Source organism: Argentina silus (genome assembly GCF_951799395.1).
Source record: "Argentina silus genome assembly, chromosome: 17".
NCBI lineage: Eukaryota > Metazoa > Chordata > Actinopteri > Argentiniformes > Argentinidae > Argentina > Argentina silus.
The window spans coordinates 8077141-8093582 of NC_139671.1; the positions used below are offsets into that span (position 1 = coordinate 8077141).

The window sequence follows — 16442 nt, forward strand, 5'->3', positions numbered from 1 at the left end:
ATAAAAACAACTGGGCAACATTCATAATAATACAAATGAAAAAGTGGGCTAGGTCTTAGATGGGTGGATCTGCAGTCATGGCAACTGAGAGACTGTCTCTCTCTTCCAAAGCACAGGGAGGGATCAGTAATAAACTCTCACGCTATAAACTAGTGATCACAAGCGCAAACATGGACAGAACAATCAAATGAAAAGCACAAGTCTATACACCACAACAATTAAAGCTCTTAGAGTCTTCATCATCTTTTTAGATATTCCACAGTGGTTTGTTTTAAAATCATGTATATTCGTCATTGGAAGTGTGTGTGTGCGTGTGTGTGTGTGTGCGTGTGTGTGTGTGTGCGTGTGTGTGTGTGTGTGTGTGTGTGTGTGCGTCCACGCATGTACAATATGTGTCAATATATCTTGGGCAAAGGCCAAAAAGTTCTTGTCCTCATGGTTCACCATTGTAGAAAAATAAATAAATAATTTAAAAAAGAAAACAAAGACGTGTCAAAATGTCGAGGTCATATCAGCTTCTGTTGTTCATTTAGAAGTCCTGTTTCGTTTTGGAAGATTGGTCTTGATATATTGGTAACTTGTTCAGTCCCGGTCTCCCTCCAGGAATGGGCTTAGTAAAGGTCAATGTGGGCGGAGTCTGTGCAGATGTGGGCATTCCCAGGGTGAGGGTGGTCCTCTGTGCTCCAGTGGGGCTGTGAGGTGGGCGTGGACAGATGGGTACAGGTGTGACTGGGCTGTGTCACGCTCTCATTGGACCACGCGGTCAGATGGAATTGTCCCTGAACGAACCTGAGCGAGGCCTGGAACATAAATAATACCACGTCAGGCTCAAACATACACATATCCTCATACACTGCAAATAAGTAGATCTACAGATGTCAAGACACTAACACGCATGACAGAGGCAGATATACAGCTCACACAAACATGGGACAGTACAGGTTCAGGCATATAATTCATAGGGCCTCTGATAGATACATGTTATGCCTCTGACTTCTTCATGCATAGCGCTATATTACTGCAAACAACCAGAGCCTTAGAGCCTTGGGTAAATTTACTGACAGAGTCAGCATATGGTCTCGCTACAGATGAAATTAGGGCTGAAAACATGCCTCCGTATTGAGCTATTACAGTAACTGGTCAATAATCATTCAATGAGAAATGATTGGATTAAATTGTATAAAAATGATACAGCCAGCATTTATTCAGGCTGAGTGCATGATGTCTCTATGTGGCTTTTTTTAGAGGAGGGACCGTCGCTATCTGCTCTTTGGACTTCATTAGCAAAACCAGGGGAATTATCGGAAGGAAAGGGGCTGTGTTGGCAGAATTGGCCCCGGTGAAAAGTGAGGCAAATGCAGCTCCTATTTACATATAAAGAGCTCTATTAATCAAGGTAAGTGTCATTATAGCGTGGCTCATTGAGCAGTGGAGTGTGGGTGTTAAATAAAATTCTCTGTGCTCCAGTGCCTCCGGCAGGCGATACGTCTTGATTTGTGAACTGTCAGCACAGCAGAGAGAGCTGATAGGGCTGGAGGGGGCTGAGGGAGTATTACCAGACTCTTAATCAGATTGGGCCCCGAGACCGAGAGTGAGGGAGAGAGAAAAATGGAGAAAGGGAGAGAGAAGGAGTGATGGAGAGAAATAGAGGATGGGGCTAGTGGGTGACAAATGTGGAGCTGAAGTAGAGAGAAGCTGCTGTACGTACTTCACCATTTTCTGCAGGCTTGCCTCAGTGGAGTGGGTTTACATGTAGTGCCACTGCCCATCCATGCCCATGTTCATGCCCATGCCACCCATTGGTCCTGGAAGAGGAAACAGGAAGGGAATCAAATCATTGAAAGTAACACATACTGCACAGTATACTGTGAAAATGCACGAAAATAATGAATAGATTAACAGGACCAAAACAGAGTAGATTGCTTACCGCCAGGGCGAATCCCCATGTGTTGTTGACCGTCAAGTACAAAGCCACCCATGGGTTGGCCATCCGGGCTGTACCCTGGTCCCTGGCTCACTGCACAGGAAGAGATAACCAGTCAGTGAGTGTGTAGAAGGCATCAGATTGAGGGTACAGTAATTGTCCCATTTACATGGTGAAATGCATGCCTGAAGTTCAGAAGACCAGTTGAGGCTATGTTTTACCTGATCTGTTAGACTGGTCGATCATAGGCTGTACTATCCTCCGCCTGGCATTGATGAACCTAGAGAAAAGGTAAGAACATCATATCTCTAGTAGGAGAAACACATGGAACAAACTGTGCATAAAACCGTATCTAACCCAAGTTAGACAAAAACAGTTTTTACAGAACGAATTTGCTTCTTGCTTTTGGTTCTCTTTTCCATGTACACCCTTGGTCTACTTATTCTAATCTCACTGAAATAAGACCCCAATACAGTCAAAGCATTGAACATTCATATTAAAATATGATAATTTTCTATGACAATTTCAGAATTGGAATACGGCATGTCTTTTTGGATTAGGGTAATAATCTGATTTATTCTTATTGACGTGATCTGGGGTATTAGGAGGAAGTCACATAGCTTAAAATATCTATTGATTTGGGTTTAGCCTTAGCCTCAGGGTACGATAAGGCTAACCATTTTACCAATTCTTTTGCCGTAGATGGACCCAACAAATGGACAGCTAGGTGCTTTTGCCTGCTTTGATAAGTGTATTGGGGAGAGCCATGACTAAAACCCGTGGTCTTCTTAACTCCTCGGATTAGAGGTGCACGGCTATGTAATTAGGTCTGTTGAAAACCTGATACACTCAAAGAAGACCCTACCAAGGAATCTGGGAGGATTAATACATAGAGCCTATGTCATCTCAATTAATCTAAACCTGACCCTGTGTAAGCTCTAAGTAAAATGATGCTTTAGATGACACACAGAACTGTATCTTCCAGAAACTAAATCCTGTATCTGTTCCCTTGCTTCTGTGATCATTTGATTGGACCCTACCCCCCTCCCCAACTGGCTAAGCCATCTACAAAGGGGGCCGGGTGCCCGGCCTAAAGATGCTTTAATCCATCATGTCATACATGTAAAATGAGGCTGGGGGATTGAGGGAGGGGGGGGGGGGGGGTGGGGGCACATCTCTCCTTTAATGTTCCAGAGTGTCCCAGACAGAGAAGATAGATGGAGTATGTATAACATACATATTAGCCCACAGAGCTGGGCTACAGCATCAGCCTATTCAGAAAACATGTCTGTAGATGAGAATAGGAGCCTTAACTGGGGTGGTAGGAGGAGGTAAAATGGCTACCAGCAAGCAGGGTAAAAGTAGTGTAGTACAGTAGGTGCGGTTGCTCACCAGTTGTTCACTTGCAGGATGGTGAGGCCTGTGTCTTGTGCTAACTGCTTCTTCTGTTCCTCTGAGGGATACGGGTGCTGTGGTGGACAAAAGACATAAAGGCAAACATTAGCGCTGAAGTCAAAAACAGCTTGCATTCATTTAGTCTTGAATCTAACTGCACTTGAGACAAGGCTTTTTACTTTACTTTGAAAATAAATCCAACTCAGGAAATGTAATCACGCCCTGTGACAGATCCATATACACAGTGACCCCTGCCAGCGTATATACACATCCATTCCTCCAGTTAGCATAAGCACAAGTGAAAAACCAAGACTGACCACTGCTTGGCCCTGAACACTTCTGGCTAAAAGCGCGTGGCATTGTTTGACATTATTTGACATTATTTGACATTACTTGACAAATGATCGGGTGGGATACAAAGGGACACAATGCCAGCCTTTGTTAGGGCCTGAATAGGGCCAGTCCCCTGTCCCCCTGTCCCCTGCCTCTCTGCTGGCTATGTGACAGAGGGAGGAGGGTGGCAGATGGCAGACAGAGGTGACCCATGTACTGGGTGCAGGGTTGTGGGCGCGCCCCCATTTTGGCGCTGTCAGGGCAGCACCCACCTCCTGTGGTCACCGGTGAAGGATGAGCTTCCGAGCACTTCATTTTTAAACAGGCTTTCTTCAGACACACACACACACACACACACACACACACACACACACATGCACACACACACACACACACACACACACACACACACACACCGAAACTATGGTGACAAGGCCCATTGTTGCCACAAGTGATCGTCATGGTCACCTCCCAGCTTGGTGGCTGACAGTCTAATGACGGATGACTCACTGCTCCTCCCTGAACCCCGACCCCCCCCTGACTTCCAAAATAAAAACCTCTGCCACTGTCAGTGCCTCAGCCCAAAGCCTAGCCCATCTAGAGTGTTGTCATATGGTGGTTTCATATTATGGTCTCATATTGTAGTGTTATCATATTGTGGTTATCGGTTATCAGGTATATGGTGCTGTACCCAGGAGACTCCAGGGAGTGTCCTCATTGCAACATGGTAACATTTCAAAATGCAATGTGTTATTGTTCCAACTAATTCGACAGTATACATTATCATTAACAGAGCTTCGCACAGAACTCTCAATTACCATGTAGGGCCAGAGCGTCAGCACTGCTTGCATGGAAACCAACCGTTTTGACCAGGCTAATGGGCTAATAATGAATAATATAATGAATCTAAACCTTTCACAGCTGCTTTCTCTTTAGCTTTTTAAAGGGGATCTTTTGAGGTGCTCAGAATAGGCCACAAAGGCTGGAGGCTAAGACTATATACAGAGAGCCCCCCTCGACCCCAGCCTCACACCACCACGTATGGTAAAGTCTGACAAAACATAATCCTGCTCCTTTCACACCCTTCGCGGCCCATGAATGCTTGATCGCTTGGGTGTTGCAATGGGCCATTCAGAGGCCAAAGTCCCCTCACACACTTTTCAGGGGCACATCCTGCCGTGGCAAACACTTGTGCTTAACAAATTAGCCTGAAAGGGGACGGGGAACAGAAAAGGGGATAATTCAATTAGCCTCCTTTTCTATCTGGAAAATCTAAAGGTGGGTTTTTAGAAGGAAGGGATTACTCTCTGTACAAGACCTGTGTGGCCCTTTCACTGAGCAAACAAATAAGCCACTATGAAAACATCTAAGAGCGGGAAAAGTAGAATAAGTGAGGAGGCAGCGGCGTCTTTTGCGCTGCAGATAAAAGGTGAAACTCTCCTCATGGGGATTCGCTCACCCTCCTTTAGCTGGACTTTGAAATAGTTCCTCCCGATGGTGAACAGAAGGTTGCATTCTGAGAAAGTCTGCTCTGTTTTGTCAAACCTAGTTCATTCCTGAGTAAATTGGCATCATTCCTAACAAGTGTGGTATGATGGAGAGGCCAGCATTGGACAACACACTCCACTTGTTTTTATATTGCATACAGTGCCTTTGCAAGAATGCTTGTTATTATTACAAGAAAAACATCACAGAGAAAAAGCATTCGGCGAAGGACTACAAAGCCACATCCCGATGCCCTTGTATTGAATGGTGACATGCCGGAGTGTTGGGTTGTAGCGAGGGAGGCTGATTGGGTCTGGGGTCTGGAGTTGGGGTTGCCTTACCGTAAGGTGCTGGAAGAGCCATGCCCGCATTATATTAGTGGCCACTTTGGGGAAGATGCCTCTCTTCTTCTGCCTCTTCTTGTCCTGGTCGTCCTCGTCTCCTGTGCCCGGTGATGCCAAGCTGTTGTCTAGGCCGTCTCCTGAGATCAAGAGAAAAGGAGAGATAAGGAGGAGAGGAAAGCTTTAATTTAGGCCCATCACCTCCCTTTTCCACAAACACATGATGAAAGGACAGCTGAGGTTTAGTTTGCATAGGGGCACACAGCAACACACGGTTCAGAATCGCACCTTGGCCCTTCTCCGCATTGACTGGGTAATGAAGAGGAGTTCCTAGTGAGAGAGCTCAATAAAACCCCCAGCTATTAATTCAATCTGAGCTGCACATTTGACATGAAGTAATGACTGCGGGAGCTGCACGCTCGACATCAAATAACGAATGTTCGAACGAACTACAGCTTGACACAATGCGCAGCGTTCTTATTGATATGCTTTCTCTGTTTGATATAGACTAATGATTTGCTTAGGAAAAGAAAAGACAAGAAAACAACAATAACAATAGCAATAACAAAAGCAACAGTCCAGCCCCACGGTTTAGATATGAAAGCACAATAACGAACCCTTCCTTTTTTGAAGTTGAAGGCAGGGTGCTCATTTGGCTGCGGATGTGCACTAGGGCAGGACTGGGGGGTGTTTTGCGGGGGGGGGGGGGTCACCACACTCATGCCCCCATGTGTTCGCTGACCACCCCCCCCCCTGCCCTCCCCTCAAACCCCCCTTCCAGACTGTCTGTGTTGGATTGTCTGCGACACACCACTGCGCAGGCTCTCCTGTCATTAGCATGCGTCCTTGTTTGATTTCAGTGGGAACCCTTGCATGGATCAAGGCAGGAGGCTGCCTTTAAGCTGAGACTTCCGCCCTTGCCCTTGCTCCCTGGCAGCACAGGGGTGCTCTCTCCCTCTCTCCCTCTCTCCCATTAATTGTGCATCAGCAGAGATGATTTACTTTTAACAGTGGTGGTTATTTTTCTTGCCCTCGGGGCAGAGATGCCTTGAAAGCCTGCCTGGAGGGCATGTGAATAATGCATCTGAGAGACTCCTCCCCCGAGGCAGGACAGGAACCCTACTTTTCTTAAGATTCGCCCTGGCATGTCTTTTTGTTTTTGGGGATGCATCAATCAAAGGCGCCTATATGCGCCATATTCATGCATAAATATTTCAGCTAATGAATATTGACATTAAAAAGGATGAGTTGTGGGGTGGGGGGAGTGGGGGTGGTGGGAGCTGTGACTGATGGCGTAATCCAAGTCAAGGACAGGGCATACTGTAGGTTTGGCAATGGCTCTCTCCTTAGTTCACTGAGCATGATGCTTTACTTTGTTTGTCCTCTCGCTGATCTCTCTAACAGGATGGTTTTCTTTCATATAGTTTTGGTGGTTTTCATATGTTGGTTTGAACTTCTGGGAACATACAGAGAATATGGGGGAAAGTGAAGAGGGGATATTAATACACATCTCACAGGCTGGGAGAAAAGTTTTCCAGAAAAGCTTTTGAGTAGTGAAACGATCAATGATTCTGACTTAAAATGGCATGAGTGATCAAAATGTCAAACAAGCCATTGGTCAATATAAACATTTTATAGTCCATATAATTTTTTTGTACTCCTGAATCAGAAAAAAAAGAAGAAAGAAAGAAGGAAAGAAAGAGCAAAAGAAGGAAAGAAGGAAAGAAAGAAAGAAAGAAAGAAAGAAAGAAAGAAAGAAAGAGCGAAAGAAGGAAAGAAAGAAAGAAAGAAAAAGGACAGAGAACTCACTCGGCCTAATTATATCTAAGGAGCACAGAACCCCCTCCCCCTCCTCCCCTCATCCCTCCTTTTTTCTGCTCCAGAGAGGGAAGGCCGCAGGGCAGATCCTCCAGTCGGCTAATCGCTTCTGACTGTTCCCTGGCAACTCAGCCAATCTAACCAGTGTGACGATGCACTCTCTCAATGTCGTACCCGTGGAACGCTCCCATGGCCTTGCCCCCTCGCTTGCCTGCCTGCTCCGCTCTCTGCCTCAGTGTCTGCACGCGTGACACAGAGGGGGGGCGCCTTCTGCCGCAGGGAAGGCTGGAGTATCGCCCCAGGCACTGTAGGAAAAACAGCACCCTGAGATATAAAGAAGAGGCATCCTTGGCCTTGGCTTCCTCCCTCCATCTCACTCACTCTTTCTTTTTTCTTTCTTTCTTTCTGTCTTTCTGTCTTTCTTTCTCTTTCTCTCCCCTCTCTCTCTCTTTCTCTCTCTCTCTCTCTCTCTCTCTCTCTCTCCCTCCCTCCTTCCCCCATTCTCTATCATCAACCACCATCAGAGACCAGTTTTCAGCGGTCAGGTATAGAGTAACTGGGACAACTAGATGAGGCAAAGGCATCAGATGATGGCATGTCCACAAGACAAAGTGCAGCGTGGCTAGCAGAACTGATTGCTGTGTCCCAGCCATGCATCAGTGATGCAAACCCAGTGCAGCCTGCCTAATGAGCTCACCAGGACCCTGATCCATCACCAGTGACACCCCTCAGCCCCTCATCTTATTACCCATGATGCACACCACTAAACGGAGCAGCCTGGAATGCTTCCAAGAGCGGGTGAATGCTAAGTGTGAGATGTTGATGATGTTCTCTCAGGATCATGAATCGTGCCTCCAGCATCCTATTGATTTTGAGTAGTGATTGCTAAGGGCCAGATTGAGATGAACACTTATCCTCCTCATGCCTCCGCGCTTGTTATGTCTGAGAACACCCGCGTGACAGATTCTATGATGGGCATTAGCCTACAGTGTCATCAGACTGTGATGTCACTGGCATGTCACCACTGCCAGTCCCAGATTCCATCCTGTATGCGGTTAGTGCTCCAATCGACGAAGACAAAAAGATCCACTGCATCCTGTTCTTGCATTCCCTCTTTTTAACACTAGTGTACAAGAGCATTACAGCTCCCTTTGGCCCTTTTGTTTTATTTTTGCCTTTGTAATGGACATTCCAAGCCCCCACCCCCTCAAAAAAACATTCCTAGGATAGCTCAGCCCCCTTTAGCTCTTCCAATCTGAGCAGTCACCCTGGGGGATGCGGTATCAAAGAGAGGCCTCTGCATATCACACAGCTTACAAGGAAACAACCAAAGACTATAAGCCATGGGTTAGCCGCATGGCTAACATAGCCATACACACACGGCCATAACCACACCACCAACCACATATCAACTACCTGTGGTTACTAAAGGCTGAAACCACAAGGCAACCACTTAGTGCCCCCATAAGATAAAACAGTAGTTTTAAAGGCTTTCATCAGGCCAGAGAGGCATGACTAATGTCCATTACACAATGGGACCCCCCCCTCCTCTTTTAGTAGCAGGTGCTTTGAAGAGCATTGGTAATCTTCAGGCCAGGCCTGGACTGCTGACGTAAGGTCCCCTTATTCCCTTCCTATGGTAAAAGTGTTTGCTTTACTCGTCTCCTTGAATGAGAAAGGGATGAAAACAAGGCAATGAGGCCCCAGGAGAAGCAGCAGGTCGGCATGCCACAGATCCTGGACCAGCAGCTATGCTCTGATCATTCTAGGCTCCTCTCTTCCTTTGTTACTCATACATAAAGTGTTCTGTCCTTCCAGCCTGGCAGGAGGCATTCTGCTCCCCCCATCCTCTATGCATTCTCTCCCAGGTCAAAAGGGCATGGACCCTGGGTGTCCCCCGCTGTTGTTTAAAAAAAAAGCCATCCAAAGGAAAAAGCCATTCACATCATCCTCTCTACCTCTCTCTCTCTCTCTCTCTCTCTCTCTCTCTCTCTCTCTTTCTCTCTCTCTCTCTACATGTCATCGACTAAATGTTAGGACATACAATCGCATATAGAAATCACACCCCCTATGATATTTCAGATCACAGAAGGGAAAAGATCCTGAGGTAAAATCAGAGGAAGAGACTTAATCTGTGTTTCTGACTCTCCTTTCATCCCTTGAATTTCTCTTGTCTTGCAAAGCATCCTCCCATTGTTTCCATCAATACCCTGGCCATTGATGCCTGATGGGCAGAGGGTGGAAAGTTGCTTTAAAGTCTATTCTATTTTTACTGAGGCCATCAGAGAGAAAAACAAAAACACGTCATAAAACCTTTTACACCCTCCACTGAACTCATCACAGACCAAATTAACAGCAGGCATATGGGAGCAATCCAAGTACAGCAGTTGTGGGTAACATAATGCAAAACCAATGACGAGGAATAATACACATCAGTAAATCCATTGTATATCCACAGAGGCTAGACTAATCACTATCAAACTATTAACATTTGCATCCAATGAATTACATGGTGATTCAACACCTCCATGGTTAGAGAGTATAATGTATTTGTATTTATCAACTTAACGTAAGTAAATGGGTTTGAATATTCACTTATCATTAAGACCTCGGGAAAGACTCGGATAGCTCTACAGCCTACATAATGATCATTGTTTTTGTATGAGGTCACCATTCAGGTCGCCTTTGATATGGAGTTGAATGCGGGAGATGTGTGGGTCTCTTACCGAGCTCACTGCTGTTATCCCCACTCTGAGAGACGTGTCCCCCGCTGGAGGGCCCCGGGGTGCCCACCGAGGGTGTGGAGTGGGCGTCATCCAGGTCTCTCCAGGATGCTGGGTTCTGGGGTTCACAGAGGGTCCAACACATCCCCCATTTTAACCACACACCAGGAGAGGAGGCGGAGAAAGAGAGAAAGAGAGAGAGAGAAAACACATTAGAGAGCAGAAGACAAGAGAGGAGCAGCAGATACTATAGACATCAATGTAATTCCTCCAACACACAATCACCACAGACCTAAACCTAAACCCTGAGGGTAAAACACAGCACCAAGTCTGAACCACATGACCACGATGTCAATGAGAGAAGTGTTCACAAACAACCCCTCAAACCCAAGTTACCATTTTTTCCCAGAGGAGCCAAAATGATCTAACAAAAACGGTTGGAGGCTCTATTCAACTGCTATAGCTAGGCTGAAGGCTGTGTAGAGCAGACTTGATCTGTAGGTGAGTTCCAGCAGCAACTGAATCCATCGGTGTCTCGGCTGTTTCTGTTGCCCAGGACCCGGCAGAAACCCTATTTATTGGGCCGCTGGGCAGGGTACTCAGACAGCCTTAAGCTGAAGCCAAACAGCAGACCCCTCTTCAACCTCTTTGCGTCAGCTGTTTGCCGGATGGTGATCAGATGAAGAGCTCAGTGCATGACAAGAATAAGCACAGCAACAATGGCGCTGTGTGAATGAGGCCTCTCAACGACGGAGCCCTTTTTTCATCCGAACACACAGTAATTACAACCTTTCTGTGTGCTGGGCCATTCAAAGAGGTGCCATGTGTTTCCACTTTTCATCAAGCCAATGAAGGAGTTCTGTCTCACACCCCAGCTGTTAAGATTCAATTAATTATGATACACTATTGTCTATCCCTACAATATATCGCCATGAAGCTCAGATTCAAATAAGGCAATAAGGTTTAGAAGAGGTGTCAAATGCGAGAATACATTTCACCTGGACAGACACAATGAAATCCATGTCAACGAAGCCATGAAATCCATGTCAACGAATATCTGAATTGAAATGCCATTTGTTCAAACAAGTCGTCCCTAAACGAGGTCTTATCACTTGAAAGCTGTGCATACAGTACTGTATATACGCATGCTTTTTTTCATACTACAAAGAGAAACTCACTTAGACCGATATATATCACATGGGACCTCATTCCTCACTAATTGTGAAGATTTTTGTTGTAAATGTTTTAGAGCATAATTCTTTGTCACTTTGACAAAATATATATTTTTTCTTTTTTCTCACCTCTCCTGCATATTATTCTTTCTTTTCTTTTAATCCTTATCATCACAGCTCAAGGCTTTGTGTGTGTGTGTGTGTGTGTGTGTGTGTGTGTGTGTGTGTGTGTGTGTGTCTGTGTGTGTGTGTGTGTGTGTGTGTGTGTGTGTGTGTGCCAGCCTTCACAAACACTTACTAATGTGTACATACAGCTGTCAGTCCTCTCAAACATTAACTAGGCCCAACATACAATGGTTAACATTCATGTACATCCTGTAGCTATGCATATCATGTGTCTTTACACCCAGAGGAATGCAGCATACCCATAATGCAGTGGGTGTTACTGTATCAGAAGAGGAATAGCGGGAGAATGTCCTATCAGATTAACGAAATTGGAAAATGTTCACTCTTGTAAAGTACATTTGTGTCAGTGTCACTGAATTAAGAGAATTCAGAAAACATCCAATTATATTTACTATTTGTACTGGTAAAAGCATTCCACTTACTTCCCTTATGTGGGATAGTTATTCTCTCATCAATACAACATTAACATATGTAACAATGTTGCTGCCATTATTGCTACAGTATAGGTTTAAAAAAAAAAAAACGTTATGCCACCTGAATTGGCTCCTTTCTAAATGTGACAGAGAAGGGGGGTTAGGAATAGGAAGACCCAATGTTAGGGGCACACCATGGGACAAAGGACTGATAAAGACCCCCCTCTTTACCAACAACAATAATCCGATCGGTTCAGCTTTCAAGTGTAAATAAAACACTAGTCTTTAGAGCTTTCTAAGAAGGAGTGGAGAGGGAGAGGTCAAACAGGAAACACATCTGCGACATGTTTTGTTTTAAGTTATTTTGCCATCCTCTCTCTCTCTCTCTCTCTCTCTCTGACTTGACGATGAAGATGGTTTATACAACAGAACTAGGAAAGAACGGGAAGAACTCTCATCCCTTCTCTTTTAAGAGGACATGAAGAGAGCTCTATGAAACCTCCCTCAGTAGGCCTTGTGGCTACACACAGCACCCTCAAAAGAGAAACAAACCAGAGGTTGGATAATTTGATCACACTATGACACATTCACCATTCATAATAGCCGACTGCTGATATTAGACTAAATTATTATGTTTCTTTTTAAAAAAAAATTTTTTTAGAAAACTATTTGCACTTGTTGCACTCAAATTATGCTGTACTTAGAAGGCTATTATGAATGATTATAGGCTACATTCAGTTACAGTAAGTTCAACTGATTTCAGTAAAATTCACAATTAATGCAAAAATCACCTAATGTACGTTCTCTGGAAATAGTATGTATCTCATAGCCTACCGTAGGCTATAAACATATACTGTATATACGAAAACAAATGTCATTATTTTAGGACACATTATCAAATATAGCACCAAGATCTAATTTCAAAGCTAAAACACTCACGTGATCTGCAAGATTTGTGGCGGATCCTGTCAAGTCATCAAAGTCGGATTTGCAGCCGTCTCGATCGTCTATGACCAAGTCGATGGGCATTTTTCCTTTCAAACAACTAATGTACCGGTGGCAAAAGTTGTCGCAGAGCTCGTGCACCTAGAATAGACAAATAAAAGTATTCTTATGAGTGAGGGCAGCAGCCTTGAATATGTGTAAATATGTGTTATTGTACATGTAATTTTAAAACTGTGTGTCAATGAGTAGCTTAATTGAATGATGTTTGGCAGTAACCGAAATTACGAAGAAAACAGGAAAGAAAAATTACAAAATAATGTTCTTTACCTTCTCTAATTCCAAAAGATGAAATCGTAATACTTGAATTGCTTGGATCATCTGGGAGAATAAGGTACAAATTGTTACTTGAGGTCTCCTTGTATGGCATGATTCACTGCTCAACTCTTGCCTAATGTAATTCCATAATGCATAATGCACACTAAAGGTTACTCTGATCCTTTTTAATAAGGTATGCTACCGTATATTTCATGACTTAGACCGTTGTCTTCTCTTATTCAAATAGATGCATTAGCACAGAAATGGTTCCTAGAGTCACTGCTTTGGGGAAGCCCCAGGCAGACCTCAGCGGCCTCCCGCTGCAGAGCAGCAGAAAAGGGCTTTGACTATTATTCGTTTGTTTCCTGTTGCACCTTCAAAGGAACGGTCTACAGAACATTTGTACTGTGCTCAAAACGAGCAAGCTACTCTAACAAGCCCAAATCACATGATTTATCATGGCTGTGCAATAGCTGGTGCGAAAAAAGCGAACAGAACATGCACGCTTACCAAGTTATCCACCTCTGGATTTGATGAAAATAAAGGTTTCTCTGCACGTATCTACAAAGAAAAAACAGTACAAATGTAAATTGTCTGCAAAATCAACCAATCCATCAATCATTCAATATATCAACCAAACCAGCAACATTAATGACAATCTAAGGATTAATGACAATCTAAGGATTGTCAAAGTAGCCCACTAAACAATTACAGGGATAGGCCTACAGCGCAGACATAAATATATTTTTTTTGCAAATGGGTCAGTTCATAAATCCTGTACCTGTTTTGCAAAGACAGCGATGTCCTCGTTGAAGGAGTCTGAGGAGCAAACATCGCCGCCTGCCGCTCCAGGCTCCCTCGGCGTGCAGGTTGCCAACTCACACTTCTCAAACACCAGTGCAAGCAGAGGGAATAACGGATGACTGAGACAAGGAGACAAATAATACACAATTAGTCCCACTAAAACAACCAGCATGAACAACCTATTTTCTCCCCATATACATAAGAAAATATAACTTTCAAAGATGAAAGCCTAACAATTGGATAACAATTTGTCAACAACAGTGAACTGCGTCAGGCCAATTCATTTGTATGCTCCGTGTAGTCTGGCAGTTTCCCCCATCAAGTGTCCCAGAGGTTAGCGCCAAATCCTAACTTCAGTGCGAGTAAAACGAATTATCGCCCAAATCTCCTACTGAATTCGAGCAAACCGGTATCTCAAATTAGATAGCGAAAATGAAAAATGTATGTAAGTGTTCGATAGTATTATTTTTGCCCCTCTAATATTGTGGCTTAAAATGGAACTCTAAAAAGAAAATCAGATGTAGAGATGCGCACCCATAGATTTGATCTTTGTCTCTTTTTAGTGCGTCGTTGACTGCGCTTCCCATACTGCTAGGCATGATGTTGTGGGGCGCGTGGGCTCCATAGTGCTGTGTTGGATGTGGTCCGTGGTTCAAGTGGTGGACTTGCGGTAGCGGCCGAGGGGCATGAGGGTCTCCATACATAGACGCGACTCCGTCCATCCCTCCATAGTGGGCAAGCTCATCGTACTAAAGGAAGATGAGAGTTAAGTGTGAAAAACTGTTGTGTTGTTGGAGTGCCGCTACTAGGAGTTTGCGGACTTCAAAGCTCCAAATAGCACAGGAGAAAACAGTTTGTCAACATTCAAATCTAATCTCCCATGCAGGAAAAACATTACAAAATGTCTCATGCAGTGTCTATGCGAGCCATTGTACCGAAACAGTCTGATTACTGTAATAAGGCAAAAGTAAACACAACATAGCCTGACACAATTACGGAAAGAAGTGCAGTCAATAGATTATCTTTATATTATAAGACTTACCCGTTGCGCCATCAGCATGTGCTATAGTATTGGAGATGCAGAGGGATAATACTGTCTCAATCCGTAGAGGTGTTTCAGTGTGATGCTTTATACATCCAACTGAGAATTATAATCCGCACCACAGTGGCAGTAAAAACGAAACACGTAGCATCAACAACACTTGTGTATTTCAGCAGAAATTATAGCAACAATTTGAAAATCATCTCAAGTAAGAACCACTAACAACGCAGTTAAAAGTTTTCCAATATGCGCATCGAAGTCCTGCTGTCAATCGGCGATACTGGTTGTCAAGGTAATCAATGTACAGTAGGTTGAGATTATTAGTTCCAGAAGGCAGTCTATTTCTCCAAAGCAACGTTTTTTCCGTTTAGAAAGAAATATAATAACAAGGAACGTCCGGGTGATAAAAAGCCTATATCGGTGTGTCGGTCCGCGTGGTCATTTCGTCCCGCTCTGACATGTGAGGGTGTCAGCGAATGTTAGCAGGTTGGCTGTGGTCGCGCTTATAGGATAGACTGGCTTCACTGATCGGCGGGAGAAGGTGATGACGGAAGCCGGAAAAGGAGGGTGGGTGTAACCAGTTCTATACAGCTAAATAAAGGGGGACTGGAGCAATGCCCATGTCACGACAGCGAATGTTTGCATTGGCTAAAGCACTGGGTGACGCAAATAACTGTCACTTCTTGTCGCCAAGGCAGTGAGAATAAGCATTGCAATTAACGCAACAAAATTTGGTGGATGGAAATTCAACACTTTAATAGCCTAACTATTCTCACTGAACGTTTTCAGCAAGACAACTAGTTCTACCCCTTGAATTTTTCCAATTACCTAAACCTTTATACGCATTCAACGTCTTGCCTCCAATTCGCTCCATAAATGTGTATTTTCAGAAGTTTTGGCCGGAAAATTACATTGTCCTTGTGCATAAAGTAAGTTGGATACATATCTGAAAACAAACAAACATGATGCCTATGAGACACCTGCAGACAAAAGACCATAATAAATATAGTGAAAAGAAATAGTGAAAGATTCTCCACTTTACCTTTAAAACCTGACTTCCGTAAAACCTGACTTCCATATTTCATGCACAAATAGGTTAACATAGTTGAATTATTTTTGTGACCCTAGTTATTAACCTTGCCATTGGTCATTTACTCATATTTGTACCTGGCAGACCTACATTTTGGGGGGGTGTAGGGCCTGCAGAGTTGAGTGCCAAGAAATAACTGAAGTCCCCTTGCGCACTGGTCAAGCGTCAGGATTTGAACAACGCAATAGTAAACAGCATACCACAGACAATGTTACAATTTGAGGATGTGTCATGCTTGAGATTGTGGAAATGCTGTGGGCGTATCGTGTGTTCATGTGTGTTATGCCATGCAGCCAGTCTCAGCTTTCCGGGTTGTTCCTTCTTCAAAGTCTTGCGCCAGGAGCGGACACCAACAGCAAAGAAACTGGACCGCCCACGTTCGGCAGCTGGGGGGTATATTATCTTCATAAACACAATTGGATCTACAATACTTGACTTGTTCCCGCTGCTACCATC

At 44.2% G+C, this 16442-nt stretch overlaps 1 protein-coding gene across 3 annotated transcripts; it reads right to left on the minus strand.

The window, feature by feature from the left end:
* Positions 1–1746: 1746 nt before the first annotated feature.
* meis2b (Meis homeobox 2b) lies at positions 1747–14914 on the minus strand (the record flags this gene model as incomplete). 3 transcript variants are annotated; one of them, XM_083689104.1, is made up of 12 exons in its annotated part: positions 1747–1805; positions 1928–2017; positions 2146–2204; positions 3317–3393; positions 5479–5618; positions 10023–10137; positions 12730–12876; positions 13063–13113; positions 13561–13611; positions 13832–13973; positions 14389–14603; positions 14897–14914. In XM_083689104.1, 12 exons carry the CDS (start codon positions 14912–14914, stop codon positions 1747–1749), a joined length of 1164 nt encoding a protein of 387 aa, XP_083545230.1. The 3 variants fall into 3 exon arrangements, with proteins under 3 accessions (XP_083545230.1, XP_083545232.1, XP_083545231.1); XM_083689106.1 differs by having other exon boundaries at positions 12739–12876; positions 14897–14908; XM_083689105.1 differs by having other exon boundaries at positions 10023–10130; positions 12726–12876; positions 14897–14908.
* Positions 14915–16442: the final 1528 nt, after the last annotated feature.